Source organism: Prionailurus bengalensis, chromosome C1 (genome assembly GCF_016509475.1).
Source record: "Prionailurus bengalensis isolate Pbe53 chromosome C1, Fcat_Pben_1.1_paternal_pri, whole genome shotgun sequence".
NCBI classification, from domain to species: domain Eukaryota; kingdom Metazoa; phylum Chordata; class Mammalia; order Carnivora; family Felidae; genus Prionailurus; species Prionailurus bengalensis.
Window position 1 is genome coordinate 11,513,331 of NC_057345.1, and position 23,921 is coordinate 11,537,251.

Here is a 23,921-nt window from a genome sequence, read left to right on the forward strand (position 1 = left end):
TTAGAACTGCTGTTTTTATCATGGGTTGTTTGTTTTGTTTTTCAGTTCTTACATTCCCTTCTTACCCCTAGTTTTAGCCTACGAATAATGGAATCTTTAGATTTCTAAGGTTGTTCTTTTAGTCAGGTTGAATTCTTTCAGTGATCTGAATTTCAGGCACATCATAGTTAGAATTACATGCTGTGATAGGTACTGACTTCTTCTGGTGGGCCAGACTTTAGTCAGAGAAAACTAGGTTTGCAAAAATCTTAAGTTTATAGAGAGCACTTAAAATTCAGTTAGTATGTCATGCTGTATATAAAATAAGATGCTTTAAGTCTTCATTAACACATATATTAATCTAAACTGGGTACATTTAGGGGCGCCTGGGTGGCGCAGTCGGTTAAGCGTCCGACTTCAGCCAGGTCACGATCTCGCGGTCCCTGAGTTCGAGCCCCACGTCGGGCTCTGGGCTGATGGCTCAGAGCCTGGAGCCTGTTTCCGATTCTGTCTCCCTCTCTCTCTGCCCCTCCCCCATTCATGCTCTGTCTCTCTCTGTCCCAAAAATAAATAAACGTTGAAAAAAAAAATTAAAAAAAAAAAATAAAGTCTTCATATGAGTGAAGTCATATGATTTTTGTCTTTCTCTGACTAATTTCACTTAGCGTAATACCCTCCAGTTCCATCCACGTAGTTGCAAATGGCAAGATGTTGTTCTTTTTGACTGCCGAGTAATACTCCATTGTATATGTACACACACACACACACACACACACACACACACACACACACACATATACATAACACATCTTTATCCGTCCATCCATCGATGGACATTTGGGCTCCTTCCATACTTTGGCTATTGTTGATAGTGCTGCTATAAACATGGGGGTGTATGTGTCCCTTCGAAACAGCACACCTGTATCCTGTGGATAAATGCCTAGTAGTGCCATTGCTGGGTCATAGGGCAGTTCTATTTTTAGTTTTTTGAGGAACCTCCATACTGTTTTCCAGAGTGGCTGCACCAGCTTGCATTCCCAAAGAATGCTATAAAGTTTTAAAAAGTATATATTAAACTTCATTTGGATTATAAAAGAGTTTAATATCTACAAGTAGTGTTGTATCCATCATACAAAACATTGGTGTTATCAGTTACTTTGAAATGAATCCTTCTACTAACGAGCTATGCTCCTCAATCAAAAGTAGCCTTTCTGAGGCTCAATCAATTGGGGTCCAACTTCGGCTCAGGTCATGATCTCGCGGCGAACGAGTTCAAGCCCCACGTCGGGCTCTGTGCTAACAACTGGGAGCCTGGGAGCTTGCTTTGGTTCTGTGTCTCCCTCTCTCTCTGCCCTTCCCTGTTCGAGCTCTGTCTCTCTCTCTCAAAAATAAAAACATTAAAAAAAACAAACAAATAACTTTTTGGGTCAAGACTTAAGTGGTATTTGTAAAGTTTTAAATAGTTTTAAATTATATTGCAGTGAATTTTTTTAAATGGTGTATATGTTTTGTTACACCAATCTGAAGTATAGGGATATACTCTAGTTTTTCTTATCACCCACACCTCTCTATAAGTAGCGCTTTCCACAGTGGTTTTTGACACAGATCATCTTTTTCAGCATAGGTTTGCTTTGTCATTCTAAAAGTAGATGTATAAAAGGAACTTTCATCACAGCTTTGGGTCTCACAGGGTTATGACACTTGATTTCCCTTGTGTTGATCTTACTGGAAATTTTGTTTTAAAAACGTTTTTCTGGGGCGCCTGGGTGGCTCAGCCGGCTAAGTGTCCGTCTTCAGGTCAGGTCATGATCTCACGGTCCATGCGTTTGAGCCCCGCTTTAGGCTCTGTGCTGTTAGCTCAGAGCCTGGAGCCTGGTTCAGGTTCTGTCTCTCCTTCTCTCTCTGCCCCTCCCCCCATCATGCTTTGTCCTTCTCTCTCTAAAAAATAAATAAACATGAAAAAAAAATTAAAAACAAATGTTTTTTCTGAGTTTTTTTCCAAATGTTTTTATTCTTCCTAAAAGACTTTTTGTTTGTAGAAAAAGCTTTTTAGTTTTAGAGATTAACCAGATTAAAATGTTGACTGGGGAAGTTGGCACATTTAACAAAACGATTGGAATGGAGACTAATGACTTATTTTTTTTTTTTAATTTGATGGGATTAATTTCATGCCAAGGTTCCGTATTGGGAAGCATATTTACTTAAAAGTTTATAAAACAATGGAACTGAGCAAAAAAAAAAAAAAAAACACCCAAAAACTATAGGCCTTTTAAGATTCAGGAGTGATACTGTGAGCTCATTTCCTAAATCTGAGAGTAGAGGTAGTCTTCAAAGAGTTTACAGAAGTACTCATAATGGTCTATAAAAAAGAATATGGAATTTATGTATATTAACAAAAGGTGGGATACGTTTTGTCTTGATTCTATTTTATCTTAGCAACCATGTAGTATGAAATAAGGATAAAAGTCACTAGTCAAGTGAAATATTGGAAGTATTCATAAATTTCCCAAAGTCATTTTTTAAATTATCATTTTACTAGGAAGTTAGTCATAAGGTTAAAAATGAATTTCTTCTCAGCAGTTGTAAGTAATAGTCCTATTAAGTCAGGTAGGAAGCACGTTTTCAAAGAGCCCTTTGCATTCTGACTAGGAATTCTTGATGTAGATTTTTGCTATTTTTTATTCTCTTGGCTTCTGCCACTTCAACTTTGTTCTCTCCAGCCTTCCCTTTTTTTCTTTTTCTTAAGTTTATTAAGGGAGGGAGGGAGAGGGAGAACCCAAGCAGGCTCTTTGCTGTCGGTGCAGAGCCCCACGCACGGCTTGATCCCAGGAACTGTGAGATCACAAACCAAGTTGAAATCAAGAGTCGGATGTTCAATCCACTGAGCTGCCCAGGCGCCTCAACCTTCCCCCTCCCCTTTTTTTAAGCTTTTCAATGTTTTATTTATATGTGTATGTGTGTTAGAGCGAGCGCGAGTGAGAGCGTGCATGAGCAGGAAAGGAGCAGAGAGAGATGGAGACCGAATCTGAAGCAGGCTCCAGGCTCTGAGCTGTCAGCACAGAGGACCCATGCGGGGCTCGAACCATGAACCGCGAAATCATGACCTGAGCCAAAGTCGGACAGTTAACCAAATGAGCCACCCAGGTGCCCCGGCCTTCCCTTTATTTTGATCAGCTTGCCTTGCTCCTTTTTCTTCACCTAACTGCTTTATTCATTGTCATTACTTTAAGAAATGGTTGATCATAAATAATCCTTTGCTTCTATTTACAATTATACTTGAGCTTTTCCCAGAAAAGTACTGTGTAAATCAGACACATTAATGAAGTTATTCATGAATTATTGTGAGAACAAATGTCCAGAAGTTAACTTGGTGGTCATCATATTCTTGCACTATATAATTTGATTCTTGCAGTACAGACTCCTTTCTCCTTTTCTCTAGAGAAAAACTTTATGAATTAGTTCTAAAATTGTCTAATAGATTCAGACTTCCTATTGATCTCACCAGTAGGATCTAAAGATTATAGAATCGGGGAGTCTGGCTGGCTCAGTTGGAGGAGTGTGTGACTCTTGATCTCGGCATCTTGAGTGTGAGCCCCATGTTGTATGTAGAGATTACTCAAATAAAAATGTAAAAAATAAAAATTTATAGAATCTTTGGAATTTTTTCTCATAATTGAATAATCTTTCAGAGGTGTACATATCAGTTGAGCATTATCCTTTTGTTAAAAATTAAAAATTGTTAAAAGTTAAAATTTTGAATAAACTCTATGCCCACCATGGGGCTTGAACTCAAGACCCTGAGATCGAGGTGCATGCTCTACTGACTGAGCCAGCCAGGCACTCCCTAAAATTAATTTTACTTAGTAAATAGTTTCTCATTAGATTGGTGTGAAATAATGCATTTTTTTCACTGACGTAATGATGCCTGTAATAGTTTTGAAGAATTTTGTCATTCAAGGCTTTACCTTGAAAACATTTTTCTCAAGAGTGAGTCATCAAATTTTCTTCTCTTTTTTTTTTTAATTTTTTTTTAACATTTATTTATTTTTGAGACAGCATGAACAGGGTGAGGGTCAGAGAAAGAGAGAGACACAGAATCTGAAACAGGCTCCAGGCTCTGAGCTGTCAGCATAGAGCCTGACGCGGGGCTCGAACCCACGGACCGCGAGATCATGACCTGAGCCGAAGTTGGACGCTTAACCGACTGAGCCAGCCAGGCGCCCCAATCAAATTTTCATGTACAGCATTCTAGGCACTCACCATGGATTAGGTTAACAAATGAGTATAGTTTTGTTGCTCGAATTAAGTTCTTCGGTTTTCAGGTTTTCTTAGACCCTCCTAAGTAGAACCAATAAATAGTTTTTCATATGTAAAAAGTAATCTGTGATCATAGCAGCATTATTCACAATAGCCAAAAGATGGAAGCAGCCATAGTGTTCATGACCCATGAATGGATAAACAGAAAACATAAAATGCAATATCACTCAGCCTTAGAAAGGAAGGAAATTCTGACCCATGTACCTTGAAGAAGTTACGCTCAGTGAGGGAATCCCATGTCTGTGTGGATTTCCTGTATGTACATCTATTAAATTTGATTTTCACCTGTTAAAAAAAAATTACGCTAAGTGAAATAAGGCAAATCTCAAAAGGGTAAATATTGTATTATTCTACTTATAGTAGGTACGTAAAGCAGTTAAATTCATACAAAGTGAAATGGTGGTTGCTTTGTTTTTTTTACAGTTATAAGCAGTATTGCAGTAAGCAATCTTGTATACTGTTTGCAGACACATGCAATTACATATACATGATCAATCCCTGTGAATGGGATTTCTGGGGATGTGTACTTAGTTCCAATCGATACTATAAAATTATCTTCCTAAGAGGTTTTTCTAATTTATACTCCTGCAGAGAGTGTTATGAAATGGCTATTCTACTCAGACTAGTACTTCGGTATTATTAATTTAGGTCTTTGTGTTATGTGGTACCTTTTTAAAAATTCAGATTTTTAAAATTCAGATTTTCAAAAGTTTGAAATTTGGCAACTTTTTTGAGTGTATTTCTTTTGTTTACTATTTATGTGTATGTGCATATCTTATTTGTTTATTTTTATGTAATCTCCACACCCAGTGTGGGGCTTGAACCCCAAACCCCAAGATCGAGTCTCCTGCTCCACTGGCTGAACCAGCCAGGTGCTCCCTATGTGTATGTGCGTATTTGAAAAGAACTTTATGTTAAAATATTTTACCTGTTTTTTTTGTTGTTGGGGCCTCTGTCTCCCTTGATTTGTAAGAGCTGTTTGTATATTTAGGAAAACATTTTATTTCTCATGTGTTACAAGTATTTTCCCCCATTTTTTGACAGTATTTTGCTATTAGGAACTGTAATTTTTATGTGGTTTATGTGGTCTTTTTCTTTATGATTTAGAGGTTTTACCCCGGGGCACCTGGGTGGCTCATTCGGTTAAGCATCCCACTCTTTTGGCTCAGGTCATGATCTCATGGTTTTTTTGTTTTTTTTGGTTTTTTTTCCCAACGTTTATTTTTGGGACAGAGAGAGACAGAGCATGAACGGGGGAGGGGCAGAGAGAGAGGGAGACACAGAATCAGAAGCAGGCTCCAGGCTCTGAGCTATCAGCCCAGAGCCCGACGCGGGGCTCGAACTCACAGACCGCGAGATCGTGACCTGGCTGAAGTCGGACGCTTAACCGACTGCGCCAACCAGGCGCCCCATGATCTCATGGTTTGTGAGTTCTAGCCTCCCTGCCTCTGTCAGGCTCTGTGCTCACAGCATAGAGCCTGCTTGGGATTCTCTTTCTCCCTCTTCTCTCTGCCCCTCCCCAGCTCTCTTTCTCTCTCTCGAAATAAATAAAGTTTAAAGAAAACAGAGAGGGGATCCTGGATGTCTCATTTTGTTGAGTGTCGGACTTCGGCTCAGGTCATGATCTCCTGGTTCAGGTTTGAGCCCCACACTGGGCTCTGTGCTGTTGGTACGGAACCTTCTTTTGATCCTGTTTCCCTCTCTCTGCCCCAACCCTGCTCGAGTGCACGCACCCTCTTTCTCTCTCTAAAAAAAAAAAAGAGCTTTTACTGTTGAAAGTCTTTCCCAGACCCAAGATTATACAACAAATTAATAGGGTTTTTTGTTTTTTGTTTGTTTGTTTTTTGCTTTGCAGAGAGATAACACATATTGGCAAATTGTTACAAATCATTCTTCTCCTCCTCTTGTTTTTCTCCAGTCCTCCCTTCATCCCTCCAAGTAGAGAAACATCTCTCACGGTATTAGCTTTTTTTCTCTAGTGAGACTAGGGCTGTCTTTTGCTGGCTTTAGGGATTCTCAGTCTGTCTTTTGCCATCTTTAGTAATTATTTGTACTTAGGCAAAAGAAAGCATGATTAAAACAAGAATATGTTGTTTAAAAATAGCTTTAAATCTACTTTCTATATAAATTTATTTCACAGTAGATTTACTGAAAGAAATTCTGTGTCATTGTGACATGAAGGTGGCAGATAGTGGTTGTCATCAGTAGTGGGTTACTTATCTTCCCAGCCAGGCATACTTGAAATAGAAAATGTCTTCCAAGTGTGCCCAGTTGTAGACAACACAGCATGCAGTTGATTTGTGTTTACATAACAGATGCTCATGACTAAAGGAGATACAAAATCTTTTGTATTAAAGGACAGCGACAGGCACTATTTTCTTTTTTAATTTTTTTTTTTAACGTTTATTTATTTTTGAGACAGAGAGAGACAGAGCATGAACGGGGGAGGGTCAGAGAGAGGGAGACACAGAATCTGAAACAGGCCCCAGGCTCCGAGCTGTCAGCACAGAGCCCGATGCGGGGCTCGAACTCACGGACTGCGAGATCGTGACCTGAGCTGAAGTCGGCCGCTCAACCGACTGAGCCACCCAGGCGCCCCGACAGGCACTATTTTATCATACATATATTTCTTATGACTGAGACAGCCAGGAGCCCCTATATTTTTTCTTTTATGTTTATTTATTTTTTATTTTTATTTTAGAGAGAGTGGGAGTAGGGGAGAAGGGCACAGGGAGAGAGAAAATCTTAAGCAGGCTCCATGCTCAGTGCAGAGCCCAATGCGGGACTTAATCCCACAAGCCTGGGATCATGACTCAAGCCGAAACCGACACTCAGATGCTCGGGGCGCCTGGGTGGCTCAGTTTGGTAGAGTATCCAGCTTCAGCTCAGGTCATGAGCCCCACATCGAGTTTACTGCTGTCAAACTGTCAGCGTAGAGCCTGCTTCAGATCCTCTCTCCCTCTGTCTCTGCCGTTCCCCTGCTTATGCTCTCCCAAAAAATGTATATTAAAAAGAAAAAAGAGAGAAGATGCTCAACAGACTGGGCCATCCAGATGCCCCATCTTTTTCTTTTAGTAAGTTTTATTGAGATATAATCCACATTCCATAACACTCATCCTTTTAAAGTGTACGGTTCAGGAGTGCCTGGCTGGCTCATTCGGTAGAGCATGTGACTCTTGATCTCAGGGGTAGTGAGTTTGAGCCCCTTGGTGGCTGTACAATTTATGTACTATATATATACACACGTATATATGTGTACATATATGTATATATATGTATATATATAGGTATGTGTATATATGTGTATATGTATCTTTAAAAAAAGGCATACAATCCAGTTGTTTTGAGTATAATCAGAGTTGGGCAACCATCACTACTAATTTCAAGAACATTTTCATTACAGCATAGTGAAACTCTACGTGCGTTAGCAGGCACTCCCCATTCTCCCTTCTCCTCAGGCCCTGGCAACCACTAATCTGCTTTATATTTCTATGAATTTGTCTTTTGGATGTTTCATATAATATATGGAATTATACAATATGTGACTGGTTTTTTTTCACTTAGCATAATGTCTTCGAGGCTCATCCCTTTCTATGGACAAACTGCATTCCATTGTATGGACATACGTATACATGCACATATACATACATCTATGTAAAAAAATATTTTTTAAAAAATTTTTAACATTTATTCATTTTTCAGAGACAGAGTGTGAGCGGGGGAGGGGGAGAGAGACAGGGAGACATAGAATCCGAAGCAGGCTCCAGGCTCTGAGCTGTCAGCACAGAGCCCGATGCGGGGCTTGAAACCACGAACTGCGAGATCATGACCTGAGCCGAAGTCGGACGCTCAATGGACTGAGCCACCCAGGTGCCCCTGTGTAAAAAATTTTTTTGTTCAAACCATTTATTTTGAGGGGTGTCAGGAGAAGGTGGAAAGGCTGGGAGGACAGTGAAATCCACGCCATCATCCAGATGAGATCTGCCCAGCTTCATAGTCGCTGAGTGCCATATCATATATTTTTTTAGGTAATACATTTATTTATTTTTTAAAGTAAGCTCCATACCCAGCATGGGGCTTGAACTCACAGCCTCGAGATCAAGAGTTTCATGCTCCACTAGCTAAGCTAGCTAGGTGCCCCAACCTTTGCCTGTTCTTAGAAAAGATTTTTTTTAGGCTTCTATTTATTTACTTTGAGAAAGTGAGCACACAGGCGGCGGGGAGGGCAGAGAGAGAAGGAGAGAGAATCCAAGCAGGCTCTGCACTGTCAGCACGGAGCCCCTCTTGTGGGGCTAGAACTCCTGAACCGTGAGATCATGACCTGAGCTGAAATTAAGAGTCAGACGCTTAACCCACTGAGCCGCCCAGCCACCCCTGTGTATTTTTAAACTGCATTCATTTTTAGGTTTAATTGTAAGAGCTCTTTACCAGATACATAGTTTGCAAGTATTATTTCCCTGTTTTTGTGGGTTTATATCAATTTTTGATATTTGTTTTTGGATAAAATAAGACCATTACCTTTTATCATTGTCATGCTAATAATGTAAATTTATTTTGTCATTCTAGGTCACTGTTAAAATTTAAGTTTTACTTTGGGTTTTAATTTAACTGTTATAATGAGACATGTTACAAATACCTTATTTGGCTATGTCCAAATTGTAAGCATTTTGGAATCTAAGTATGTGATTCTGAGTTGTACACCACATTTAATGTGTTGAAATCTGGGGACATCAGTAATTGTGAATGAGGTAGCTTTAATATCTACCTCTGTTAAATTGATGACAAGCAATAACTTTAATTTTAAAAGATTGGAATTGTACACTTAAAAATGGTTAAAATACCGACTGGCAGGCTCAGTGGGTAGAGCACATGACTCTTGATCTCAGGGTCGTGAATTCAAGCCCCATGTTGGGCATAGAGCTTACTTTTTAAAAAAAATGGCTAGCTTATATTGCATTTTATCACAATAAAAATGTTTTTTCACCCACAATTCTATAAGAAAAATGTGGCCAGCTCTAATTAGGTGCTCTTACAACATAACAAGTTGCTGAGGATTCTGTCTTTGGGATTGCCTGAAGTATTTCCAGTCACTGGTATAGGAAGTAAAAGTCTGACATAAGAGGGGAAACTAGCCTTTTGGTATAAATATAAGATCAAATGGGTTGATTTATAAATTAGCAATTCCTTTGTAAAAGTTATTGCTATGAAAAGGTAATTAATGTAAGTGTTGATGTTACTGTGTTATTCCAGATAGTTTGGTAGTTGTAATGAATGTATTTATTACCCAACTGTCTGAGTTTGAAAGACGAATGATTTTGGATCTTTTTATAGTATAAAAAACAAACACACGTTTTCTTGTCTCTACTATTGATTGATTGATTGAGAGACAGCATGAGCAGGGTAGAGGGGGCAGAGGGAGAGGGAAAAATATGAAGCAGGCTCCATGCTCAGCGCCCAGCCTGATGTGGGGCCTGATCCCAAGACCCTGGGGTCATGACCTTAGCTGAAATCAAGTCAGATGCCCAACCAACTAAGCCACCTGGTGTCCCTCTTTTCTCTGCTATTCTAGGTAGCCTAACCAAGCTTTAATATTTATCTTTTAGGCCTTTTTATACCTTATGACATGTTCATTTGATCTTTGCTTTGTTTCTGTCTGTGCCTATTGGCCATTTGCTTTTGAATAAGCAGCATGTTGGCCATAATGGGATGGAAGGGTGGGAAAGTGGGAAATACACAAAGCTATTGGTGGTTTGATAAAACATATAATGTTTGGAAAATGATATTTTGCATTTTACATGAGTAGATGTGTAGGTTAATTGCATGCCTCATCAGAGAAGCTGATATTCTTTATATAATTCTATAACTCTTCCTTACAAAATTTTTTAGTGTTTTTTATTTATGAGAGAGAGAGGCAGAGTACAAGCAGGGGAGGGGCAGAGAGAGGGAGACACAGAATCAGAAGCAGGCTCCAGGCTCCCAGCTGTCAGCACAGAACCCAACGCGAACTGTGAGATCATGACTGAGCTGAAGTCAGAAGCTCAACAGACTGAGCTACCCAGGCACCCCATAATTCTATTAACTCTTACCTGGGATAGCAGGACAGCATTGAAGCTTTAGAAAGGATCTCTTTACCTGAAAATGCAGAAGTAATGTTAGTAATCATAAAAGACTCAGAGGGGCTCTTTTAACTCTAGGAGTTAACTGGGCAAAGTAGATGTAGAATTTGATTGTATTTTCTAAGCGGAGTGGACCTGTTGTCTTGTTTCAAAAATGACTTGGGGAGGATTGTTTTCTGTAGCAGGAGGCTTTGTGTGAAAAGGCAGTACTGTATGTGGCTGTTCTTTACTATTGCTTATTGGTAGGGTCTGTTGCAAAAACTAGGATTAAAATTAATCATTGAATTTTAATGGTAACCCAGCCATTAATGGTTGAGTACAGTGCCTTCTTGGAAAGAAGAGGTATTGGGAGAATTCATTGGGTTTTAGCATACTAATGTCTTTAGCTTTATGTAATGGTGTTGCTTTGGAAATTATAGAGTAAGCTTCTTGTAGAGTTGATAAAAACAGTTTAGAATAGGAGGACTCTTCACCTATCAGGACTAAATTATAATTAAATTCCCTGAGACTGGGGATCTTTGTTTTGCTCCCTGATATGCATCAAGTGCCTAGAACAGTACTTATTAAAAAGCATATAATTAATTGAATTGGGTTCCTAGTCTCTTACACTCCCATGCTTTTCCTCAGCTATGTCAATATTGCTTTCTAATGTGAGCTCTGAGGCCGTTAATTCAGTGAAATTATATTCTTCAAGGAACTGCTAACGATGGTCAGTGCTTGTTACATAAATTGTCCATTGCTGAAAGGAGACCAAACATTTCACCAGACCTGGTATTATTTTGGATAACTTTTTTTTTTTTTTTTTTTTTTTTTTTTAATTCTAAGTAGGCTTCACACTCAACATGAGGCTTGAACTCATGACCCAGAGATCTTAGTAAGAGTCTTATGCTCTACTGATGGAGCCAGCCAGGTGTTCCTCTTTTGGGTAATTTTTACATTGACTCTTAAAAATTCAGAAGAATACAGTGTGTGTTGGTAAATTTAATATTTTTTAATTTTGAAGGTTTTTGACCAACCAGAAACCAATTTAGTATTGTTTTTTGACTGGTTTTGAAGACAAACCTGTAAGATTGTTATATACTGCAGCTTATAACCATCAAACACAATTTATTAGCTTTATGTTCTCATTTATTTTAAACTTAGTTTCTCTTAATTCTTTAAAAATTATAAATGAGATAGTAACACAACCAGTGACCCTGTAATTTTAGAAAAAGTTATTTTGTATGTATTACTGGAAAATACTCCATAGGTTCTCTGAAAACCTGTCTGTACTGCTTGATATATAGTTCAGAAAGGAAACAGTGTCTAATTATGGTTTCTTTTTTTTTAAATTAGTAAACGTCAGATAAATGTCGCATCTTGATACTTGAGGAATACTTGAAAACTGTAGAAAATGTGTTGTTTCAGAAAGCGTAGGCAAAAGTCAGGATGTTGTATTTACCAGTTGAGTGTTCATGGTATGAAGAGTTGGCTTTTTTTTTTTTTTTAATTTGGAAATTTCCAGTCTTCACATTGTAGAAGAGTAATATAGAATTGTAATATCTGATTAAGTTCTCCTTTGTTAAATTGGAAGATAGATTTGTATGTATTTTCTTTCCAAAGTGTGCTTTCCTTAATATAAAAATGATAGAGGGGCACCTGGGTGGTTCAGTCAGTTGAGCTTTCCGCTCAGGTCATAATCTCCTGGTTGGGTTCAAGGGATCAAGCTCTGCATTGGGCTCTATGCTGACAGCACAGATTCTCTGTCTCTGTCTCTCCCTTCCTCCCTCTCTCCCTTCCTCCCTCTCTCCCTTCCTCCCTCTCTCCCTTCCTCTCCCTCTCCTTCCCTCCCTCTCTCCCTCCCCTTCTTGCACAATGCGCACACACTCTAAATAAATAGATACATATTTAGAAAAAGAATAGAGATGGTGAGCCCACCTTATCTGCATTATCTGTGGATTATCTGGTCCCTCTTTCAGTATTGCATTTAGCTCTTTATTATTCAAGACATAACCTTAAACATTTGTTTTCCTGGTATTCTTCGGCTAACTAACTTTTTTTAATGGGGAGTTGCTTCCCTCTGCTGCTTCCCTCTTTTTTCTTTTTTAGTAGAAAAACTTATGTATGCATCCTTCTGTTTAGTGATAAACTTTGTGGGTGTGGTAAAATATACATACTATAAAATTATTTTAACCATTTTTAGGTATACAGTTCAGTGGCATTAAGTACATTCACAGTGTTATATATAACCATCACCACCATCTATTTCTAGAATTTTTTCATCCCATATGGAAATTCCATACCCATTAAGCAATAACTCCCATTTCCCCCTTCTCCCAGCTCCTGGTAACCTCTATTCTACTTTCTGTTTTGATGAATTTGCCTATTCTAGATACCTCATACAAGTGGAATCATAAGGTAATATTTTCCCATTTTGTCCAGCTTATTTCATTTAGTATGATGTTTCAAATTTTTATCCATGTTGTAGCATGTATCAGAACTTTGTTTCTTTCTACATCTCTCTCTTTTTTTTTTTTTTTTAAGTTCTATTTTTAAGAGAGAGCGAGCAGGGGAGGGGCGGGGAGAGAATTCTAAGCAGGCTCCATGCTGTCAGCACATAGCCCAACACGGGGCTCGAACTCTCACAAACCATGAGATCATGACCTGAGCCGAAATCAAGAGTTGGATGCTTAACTTTTTGGGCTACCCAGGTGCCCCATCTTTTTATGTCTTAATGTACTATTCCATTTATGTGTATTTCACATCTTATTAATTCATTGGTAGACACTTGGATTGTTTCCATCTTTTGACTGTTGTGAATAATGCTTCAGTGAACACTGCTGTCTGCATGATTATTTGAGCACCAGTTTCCATTTCTTAAAGGAGTGGAATTGCTGGGTCATATGGTAATTCTATGCTTAACTTTTTGGGAAAATGCCAAACTTTTCCACAGTTGCTGCACCATTTTACAGTTCTACCAGCTCTGTACTAGATTTCAAATTTCTCCTCATTCTTGTCAACACTCGTTCTCCCCCCCCCCCCTTAAATAGTCATCCTAGTGGGTGTGAAGTGGTATCTTGTGGTGGTTTTGATTTGCATTTCCCTAATGACTAATAATTTTGAGCATATTTTACTGTTTATCTGCCATCTGTGTGTCTTCTTTGTTGAAGTGTTTTGCCTATTTAAAAAAAATGGGTTGAGTTATAAGGTTTTTTGTATTCTGGATACAAGTCCTTTGTCAGATATAATGGAAGGTATTATTTAATGTTTGTATGGAAAGAAAAGAACTATTTCAATTTCGAACAATTTTTTCCCAGATTAAAAAGATCCTTTCATTACTTCATTAACAAATAATTTTGTTACTTTTAGTTCAGTTGCCGGATGAAATTGAGTTTTAGGGTTATGTTTCCCTTGTGAGAGATAGTAACTTAAATCATACTACAGGATGTAAAGAGGAAAGTTCTGCTTTCTGATAATGTCAGCTTCTTCAGGGGAAGTGTAAAATTATGATTTTGGGTTGTCAGCAAATACGAACGCTATATTTAAAAGTGCTGTGCCTGCCTTTCTAAAATGCCAAATTACAAGTACATAAAACATAATTAACTCCTGATGAAATGTGTAGAAATTTCATGACTTTTAAAATTCCAAGTCCTGGTATTTCTTATATATATGCTTCAAAATATAAAAGGTGTCCTAAAATTTTTCTTTGCAAACATAATGATTTTTTAATAAAAATGGGAACATATGGTCTATCAAAAGATTTTCTCAAATTTATTAATTTGTATGAAAAACAATTCTAACTATGCCTAAATTATGTTTTAATAGTTTTAACCTCCTGAAGAAATTAAATAGCAGAAAACTGCATTAAAAAAATTAGACTGACACTGGAAAATAAGTAGACACACAATACTGGATCTATTTTACCTTTAAGATATGAAATCATCTCATTTTTTCATTAAGACCATTTTCACTTACTGAGTTAAAATGAAATCTAAAGTAGCTGTTATCAGTTACAATTTTTACTTTAATAAACATCTTTAAAGATTTCTAAGTAACATTGAACAATCTTAAGTTTAATATCTTTTTTTAGGATGTGAAAATTCCTAAAACTTCTGAGAGATTCATTTCAGCTGTTTCTTGAAGGGGAAAGTAATTTAGTAAATACTGTGTTTAAGAAGTGAGAACAATAAAATGGTTAAAACATTTGTGAACTTTTGGGGTTCCTGGCTGGCTCAGTCAGTAGAGCTTATGACTCTAGTTCTCAGGGGTCATGAGTTCAAAGCTCCGTGTTGGTATAGAGCTTACTTTAAAAAAAAATTTGTAGGGACGCTTTACTGGTTCAGTTGGTTAAGTCTCCCAACTCTTAAATTAGGCTCAGGTCATGATCTCACCACACCAGGCTCTGTGCTGAGCTCTGTGCTAGACACGGAGCCTGCTTAAGATTCACTCTCCCTCTGCCCCTTCCCTGCTTGTGTGCATGCTCTTTTTCTCTTGTTCAAAGAAGGAAAGATTTTTAAAAATGTGTACATTTTTGCCCCAGGAAAGAAAAGTGTGAGTGTGAAAGCCGTTCCAAGTGTCACTTTGCAATTCCTCCCGTGTTCATAGACCATGTAAATTGTCTAAAAATATGAAACAAATTCTCAAAAACTGTTTTTGGAAAATTATTCCTATGCAACAATAATGTTGGTTTTATTTTTTCCAGATATGGCCGCGTGGAAAGTGTCAAAATTCTCCCCAAGAGGGGATCTGAAGGAGGAGTGGCTGCCTTTGTGGATTTTGTGGACATCAAAAGTGCACAGAAAGCTCACAACTCAGTCAACAAAATGGGAGATAGAGACCTACGCACGGATTATAATGAACCAGGCACCATTCCGAGTGCTGCTCGGGGATTGGATGATACAGTTTCCATAGCATCTCGTAGTAGAGAGGTTTCTGGGTTCAGAGGAGGTGGTGGAGGGCCTGCTTATGGCCCCCCACCATCACTTCATGCACGAGAAGGACGTTATGAGCGGAGACTTGATGGGTAAGTTCCAAGGTTTCTGTAGGCAGGTATTTTGTATTTGATATGGTGAGAAACAGAAACTCATATTTAGGGGCCCCAGATGGATTTAAAGTTTTGGGCATTCTCAATGTTTCCTATTTTGGGTTGGAAACGGAAGTGATTTCTTCCCAGTGGCTGGTATCTTGTGGAATCGTAGAGGATATTTCCTGCAGCTGGTTGGATATCTACTCCTGAGATGTAAAGTGGTGGAAGATTTTGTATGGCAGTATCATTTTTGGAGTTACCTGTCTTCTAGAGTTAACTATTCCTTCTCTTGGATAATGTGAAGGCCTTCCTTGGATATATCTCTGCTATCTGATGGAGCTATTTGGCTACAGATTTGTGGTTGTACTATATGGAATATATCTGGAATATTAGAGCCTACAGATTCTTTTAGAAGTTGATATCTGCTACATAAAGTGTACAAACGAATTGGATTGTCACAAAAAACCTAGCAGACCATAATGATTCAACCGCTTGGATTCTACAAACAATACTTTAATCTGGAAATCTGTACTTGGATGAAGAAGAGTGAAGGCACTGTTTGATTTTTTTCCATTTTGGATCTACACAGTTTCCATGTTGGAATTATACTCCTTGATGGAATGGGGGAAAATTGAGATAATGAATGTTTCTAAATCTTGGAATATAGCCATGCTTTTCTGATTGCTGGAATGTATGGGATGTCATGCAGTCAAGATTCCATTAGCCCAGGGGAAGAGGATTACTGTTTTGTTTCTTAAACAAGTTGCTGTCCAATTAAAGGTACTTTAGCCTTGAACACATGGTGACGATCAGTTGCGGATACAGCAATCAAAATTGACTGTGCTGGATGGCTACAAAGGTGAACTATTGGCGAACAACTGTTACTTCCTCATTTGGTGGAATCCTAGAGATATTTCCTCTTCTGTCAGCTGCCTGATTCATACTTAGGGCTGGAAATTTTTATAAATGTGGATGAATTTATAATTGTCTGCTATCTCAAGAAAGAAGTCTGGGGGTTTGAGAGTTACAGTTTGTCTGGGACTACTTGCTTCCAGTGGAATTATTTTATCTGGTCACTAAGATTTTTTTCCTTGTGGTTCATCTAAATATCATTTGACACCCTTGCCCATTAAGAAGGTGGATTACCCCTGTAAGAGGGGCCAAAATTGGGGAAGTTATGTTCACAATTCTCTCCCTAGATTTAATTGGGATTATAGGTCGTGTTTCCACACTTGGAAAAGGTTGGTATGTCCTGACCTGTGTATATTAGCCCCTCTCCTAACCCAAGTCAAACTCTTCTCTTCCCCCCACCCCCACTAACTCTAGAAGTATTTAGTACTAATAGATGAATCAAAGAATAGCTATTAGATTTCAGCTCTGCTAGCTCTTGTGCCTGCCTTCTGTATCTTCCTAATGGATAAGAACTTTGCATATTTATAAAATATCAGCTGTAGAAGTAATTCTCCTAGAACTATTGCTTATTGCTTCTGGTATATCATTAATAACAGCTTTTACCAATTAACATTTGATAGGGTGCTAATTGAATTATTTGTGAAATTTTCTCTTTAAATCTCAAAGGAAACCCTATTGTTTGTTAGGCATTGAAATATCTATCCAAATGCCAGCAATGTAGCAAATTTAGAAAGGAGAAAGTTATTTAATACATTTAAAAAGGAAAGATATTACTGCATTTTTTGCCCTGCCAGTTGCTTTACATCGTAGCAGCAAATAGCAAAAACAGCCTGGGAAGGTATGGTTGCTACTAAGTGAAATGGTGGCTGTAAATGAAGATTAGTGGAGAGATAAGGATCTATGTATATATTGGGGGCATAGTATTAGTTTTAAGATTTTTTTTCAGATCCTAATTCTTCTGTTTCTTTCATTATTCCTTAATGCTTTGATAGATTAATCCAAAGATAAGGTTGAGAAGAAACTCTCAAATTCAGATTCAAGTAATGAAATGGTCTTTTAGGAACTCAGGAAATAAGTTCTGGTTTCCTACAAAAGTAGAAAATGTTAAGATTTCTTCATAGGATTAGAATTTGTTTTTAATACTAGCACAGAATTGCATGTGTGTAATGGAACATATGCAACAACAGTTTTTGTGACCGTAGGTTGGCAAATATTCTTGTCCGACAAAAAAATACCTTTAAGTTAAACCATTGCTAATAGCAACCTTCGAATATCTTACAGTTCCCAAAATTGGCTGATTTCATCAGAGGCAATTTGAGTTTAGCTAAAGCCTAAGAGAACATATTTCCTGTAACCATTAAGTACAAATATTAACACGTCGAATCATGGAATAGGCGTTTTAAAAATTCTGTAGAATTTGATAGCACCATGAGATAAAATAATGTTTATCCTTTAATTAAATTTGCCATAGAACAGCATGTGTCAACCCATCATTTTGATATCCTAAGTGGTTTTCTTTTTCTTTTAAGATTCCATTCCTGTTATTAAATGTGATTGCTTGGGCACAGCAATTTACATAATCTAATAGTTTTTATAATTACCCAAGAAGTCAAAAGTGAGAAAAAGTCACACTTAAAATTTTTTCTGGACTTTTTTGAAAATGCCCTCTTACTGCTGGGACATACATTGCAATAGGGCTTTCATGTCTGTGTTAAAATGTATCACGGAAATTTTGCCTAAAATAAATTTGCTAAGTAAGTAAAAGTTTGGTGTATATTGTAATCAGATGGAAGTATAGAAAACGTTGATATTAAAATGGTAGTCCCTTCTTGTTCCATTTAACTACAAGTGAAAAGGAGATGGTATATGTATATTTCTGTATGTAAGCCAGAAAATCCCTAATAAAAAGAGCAGCTGACTTGCAGAACACTAGTCATGAAAGCCCGATATACACAATGATTGCTCAGCTGTGAAGGTAATATTTGGAGTCAAGTAAAATGTTAAGCTTGGTAGTATTTGCTTACTAAGTAGGTTAATGCTGTTTAGAAAATGACCAGTTGCAGACAGACAATGCTGAAGTGAATGTTTGCATGACTTGCTTTTAGTTTTGCTTGCCCTTTTCTGATTGATTAAATATTTTTCCCCCCTCCTAAATGCAGGGCTTCAGATAACAGGGAGCGTGCTTATGAACATAGTGCCTATGGACACCATGAACGGGGGACGGGAGGATTTGATCGGACAAGACATTACGATCAGGATTACTATAGAGATCCTCGCGAGCGGACTTTACAACATGGGCTCTATTATACTTCTCGGAGTCGAAGTCCAAACCGTTTTGATGCTCATGACCCCCGATACGAACCTAGGGCTCGGGAGCAGTTTACACTGCCCAGTGTGGTACACAGGGATATCTACAGGGATGATATTACCCGGGAGGTACGAGGCAGAAGGCCAGAGCGGAATTACCAGCACAGCAGGAGTCGGTCACCACATTCATCCCAGTCTAGAAATCAGTCTCCTCAGAGGCTGGCTAGCCAAGCGTCTAGACCCACAAGGTCCCCTAGCGGCAGCGGCTCTAGGAGTAGATCCTCCAGTAGTGATTCAATCAGCAGCAGCAGTAGTACCAGCAGTGACAGGTAGGTTAACAGCCTTTTGTTATAACAGACAAGCTGTTGAATAAATTGTCACAAATTCTCAACAATCAGGGGTAATGATTTGTAGCATAGTAATATTTTTAAAAGTAAGTAATCTTGGATCATGTACGAATGAAGAAGCTTTGATTAGCGGGTGGCCATTGAATTCATTCTGTCTGATAACTGAAATTAAGCAATTTGCAAATACTGTTTCATGTTTCAGATGCTCAATATTAAAATGGCCAAAAGAGGCAGAAAAACGGTAACTTTAGCTGAATGAAGTAAATCCTGTGCCATTGAAAATGTGGTATCTACAGTTTTTAATTGCTTGGGTGTATAATGCTAACTTATTTCTATTATTTTGGTTGGAAATTCATAAAAGCTGTTTGGTTAAAGATGTATTGGTGAAATATATTGTTGACACATTTAATATCAATGACTAAATGAACTTATGAATACCTTTTAACTAATTTTAACAACAAAGTGGTAGCCAATTTATAAACTCAAGTAGAAAAGCTTTCTTTAAATGCAGGTTGTAACTTAGCTGTTCACTAAGGCTTGAGTGAGCTAATTTCATTAGTTGGGAATTTTTTTACAAAGGAGTTTTACCCTAAAGATGAAAATAATAACTCGAAGGTAAACTTAACAGGAAAGAGCTTAGAAGTTTATCATAGATCTAGGTAGACAGTAGAGCTTATTACTCATTTTAATAATCTTGGACACGTTACTTGGACAAGTTGCTCTCTATGCCTCAGCTTCTCATCTCTTAGAAGAATCGTGCTTTAAAATTATGTGAAGATTGAAATGAAAGAATGTATTTCACATGCTGAGCTTGATGCCTCTATATATTTAATAAATGCTGCCTTTAATAATTGCTAGCTATTATTATTCAGTTGATAATCTTTAATCATTTCCCATTTCCAGTTACTGTTTTTCAATCTATTTGTCACAGATATCATAGTTTTATATTTAGGGGGTATATATTTTAAATTTACAGGATACGAATTTTTTGACCTGATTAAAATGCCCAGATTAATTATTTCTCTTTTAGTATTGCCTGCTTAGAATTAATTTAAGAAAAGTAAATGATCATGTAATTGGGGAAAATGAGGTTCTGGCTCCACATTTGCAGCCTCTGTCAAGGATGAAAACTCTTATCTTTCAGCTCTCACATGGATGAAAACCCTTAACTGGGGTGCCTGGATGGCTCAGTCAGTTAAGCGTCTGACTATGGTGTCAGCTCAGGTCATGATCTCATGGTTTGTGAGTTTGAGCTCATTGTCTCTCTTTCTCTCACCATGCCCCTCCCCTGCTCTTGGTTGCGTTCTTGTTCTCTTGTTCTCTCTCAAATAAACATCAAAAAGAAAAAGAAAACCCTTAACTTCTCTTGATTTTATTTTTGGTATATTGTTGAGATAAATGATTGACTAGATTCATTTGAATTCTTTTTTTTTTTTTTAACTGTTTATTTTTGAGAGAGTGCAAGCAGGAGAAGGGCAGAGAGGACAGAAGATCTGAAATGGGCTCTGCTGACAGCAGCGAGCCCAGTGTGGGGCTCAAACTCATTAACTGTGAGTGAGGTCATGACCTGAGCTCAAGTCAGACACTCAGCCGACTGAGCCACCCAGGTGCCGTGAGATTCATTCCAAGTTCTATAAGCTGATTATAAAGTCTTGTCATGTCCCACTTTCTCCTACATGGAATTAAAGTGTTTAGGTTTTAGTCATTTTCCATAAACCTATCTCATTAAAGGGATGCCATGGCATTTTATTGGGTCAAAATGAAACATCATTTAGTGCCTTCAGGATTGTACTTAGTGGGAGTGATAGTGGTTTGGTATCTAACCCTTAGCATTGTAGGCTCAAAAGCTTGAACCCAAAAGTCATCTGATCAATTTGGTGAAGTTAATTCCTGTTTATATAAGCAAAAGGAGCAGTTATATGCTTCTGAATATTTACAGTCAGAAAGATAACTGCCACAAAGGCAGGATGAGCTTAGAAAATCTACAGGGGTACTAAATTACAATCAGTAGAAGATATTTCCTCCTCTGTCACCTGCCTGATTCATAGTTGGGGATGGAAGTTTTTATGATTTAGGGATATGAGGGATGTGTAGGATTTTAACAAGAAGAGGTGAGTTTTAGGCTAGACAGGGAACATTGTGGGCTGAAGGAACAACCTGAAGAGGTACAAGTGGTGGAAGAATGTTTTAACAAACAGCAAATAATTTAGAGTGACTTAGCCATGATAATGAATTTGGGTTTGATTCTTCATGCAGAGATGAGTGGTTGAAAGATTTTGAGAAGGGAGATAGTTTGTTGAGGTCTGTGCTTTAGAAGGGCATTTGGTGACTTAGAATAGGAAAGGCAGAGATTGCAGTTAGGAGCCTATTTCAGTAGTTTGGAAAAGGAAAACTTGGACTCTGAGAATGCCTAAGTTGGGACAAGCAGGAGAGACATAGTAAGAATCAGATTATGTTGATTTGTGGAAAAACAGAATGAATTTTTTGGAGATGGGACTCAGTGATGGACCTTTTGATGCTATCCTGTGAGAACAGGACCAGGTCTTCCTTTGTGCACACCACAGAGCCTAGTCTGTTGTCTGTCTCAAAGTACATGTTCAATAAATAGTTGAAATACTTGGTTACAGTTCTTAGTTAACACAGGATAAAGCAAAATTGTTGTAAATAGCTAAAAGATTTGATACTGTGATTGAAACAAGTGTGGGAAATAGTCTTTTGGTGTGCAGAGCATATCTCTTATCCCTGGGTTCAGCCTCCTTTTTATCAAATGCCCTCTTCTCCTTTACTATTATGTTGACTTCAGAGTGCAGTATTTTGAGATGTTATATAGATTCACAATGTTCAATTTCCTTTTGGAAGAAATAAGTTCTTTTTTCTAATCTTTAAAACTTTATGACTGTGAAACTATGACCTTCCAAGGTCTTTAAAAATGTTTAAGATTAACATTTTGTAGTAGATAAAATATAGTGCAGTTCTAGCTATAGAAACAAGCTTGTATTCTGTCTGCATGACATGGAAAGTTAATCACTCTCCATCCCCCTTAATTATTAGAACTTTGGTGAACAGAATCCTAGCAGTGCATTTCAAATGCGTAAACATGGGATTAATAGCAGTTTGGTTGTGAAGTCTTTATGAATGACACACCTACAGTTTCTGCATAACTGTTATCAGTATTTAACTGGTGAGAACTGGGACTTAGCGGTATAAAAACTTCCATGTGGGAACACCTGGATGGCTCAGTCAGTGTGTCCAACTTTGGCTCAGGTCATGATCTCAGTTTGTGAGTTCAAGCCCCGCATTGGGCTCTGTGCTGACAGCTCAGAGCCTGGAGCCTGCTTTGGTTTTTGTGCCTCCCTCTCTCTGCCCCTACCCTGCTCGCTCTCTCTCTCTCTCTCTGTCTCTCTCTCTCTCTCAAAAAAAAAAAAAATTAAAAATGGAAAAAAATTTTTTTTAATTAAAAAAGAACTTCCCTATGTGCAGCCCTATGATGCTCTGTTTCTTTCTCTGTCGTGGTTTAGGAAGCCACTGTTCCTTCCAGCAGAAAATGTTAAATATGTAAATTCCACAAAAGCATTTATTTTCAAAGTCCTGATTGAACTTGAACATACTTTATTTCTATAGTTTCTTTTTCCTATCATGTTAATGAATTTTCTTTAATATAGGTTAAGGGAATTGAAGAAGAATTTATGGAACTTAAATTAGTTCATAAACTTTCCCAATAATCTTAAAGTTTTTTTTTTTTTTATGTTTGTTTATTTTTGAAAGAGAGAGCAAGCATGAGTTGGGGAGGGGCAGAGAGAGGGAGAGAGAGAATCCCAAGCAGGTTCAGCACTGTCAGCACAGAACCAGATGTGAGGCTTGATCTCATGAATTGTGAGATCATGACCGGAGCTGAAACCAAGAGACAGATGCTTAATTGACTGAACCACCCAGGTGCCCCTTAAAGTAGGTTTTGATTATGCTTTGTTTCCCAGTTGTTTACTTCAATCACAACCAAAGATGATTGGCCTAGCTTAGGGTCCCTGAACTTGGATCAGGAAAATGACATCTTTTCACTTACTAGTAACATATAACTGAAATTAAGTATTGCCTCCCATTATGAAAATAGGCATCAAAAACCAGTGGTACTAACAGTATGAGTTACTTTGTTACCAGTATAAATCCACAGGTAATTCTGCAGGTATCTCAGAATTGGGCTTCTAGTCATCATTACTGGGAAGCAGTTATTAAACTCAATGTTAAGTATTGTAATTTAATGTCAATGAAGACATTACTATACCACAAAATTTAAATCTTTTAATAACCATGTCAATATAATTGTTTTCCCTTTTATTCCATTTACTTTACTTCATGTATTTAGAAACACTATTTGAAAAGTGGTATATAGACTTCACCAGATTGCTGAAAGGGTATCCTGGCAGTTAGTTGTTGATTTTACACCTTACAGAAGTTTACTGAATGAATGAGGGGGAAATGGATGAAAAGGGTAAAAGGAGAGAGTTGAGATTTGGATAATCTGAAACATTTTCTTATTCCATTCCCTCCTATTCAATAGATTACTTCTCTAAATCTCTTTTTAGTATAAAGTTAACTTTTGAATTTACATTCAGCCATCTATTTAACAAATATTGTGTTGTGCACCAGATCTATAGAATAAGATGGTTTGTATGGAGCCCCAAGAATAAAACTAGTTTATTTTATTTATATATTATCAAAGCTTGCGTGCTAGCTTTTCTTTCTTTCTTTCTTTCTATCTATCTATCTATCTATCTATCTATCTATCTATCTATCTATCTATCTATAGAAATCTCTGTACCGGCATGGGGCTCAACTCTCGACCCTGAGATCAGGAGTTGCATGCTCTTCTGATTGAGCCAGTTAGGTGCCCCAAGAATAGAACTAGTTTAGATTAAGCATTTGCAATGGCTAATCCAAAAC

General features: G+C 37.7%; 1 protein-coding gene across 2 annotated transcripts in view; it reads left to right on the forward strand.

The window, feature by feature from the left end:
- The window catches only part of SPEN (spen family transcriptional repressor), a 99,946-nt gene that overhangs the window by 22,505 nt on the left and 53,520 nt on the right, over positions 1-23,921 (forward strand). Inside the window, exons 4-5 of one of the 2 annotated variants that reach the window (XM_043573843.1) lie at positions 15,094-15,414; positions 18,489-18,965. In XM_043573843.1, the coding sequence (XP_043429778.1) occupies positions 15,094-15,414; positions 18,489-18,965 (798 nt within the window). The remainder of the gene's footprint in view (positions 1-15,093; positions 15,415-18,488; positions 18,966-23,921) is intronic. The other variant, XM_043573844.1, reaches the window with a different exon arrangement.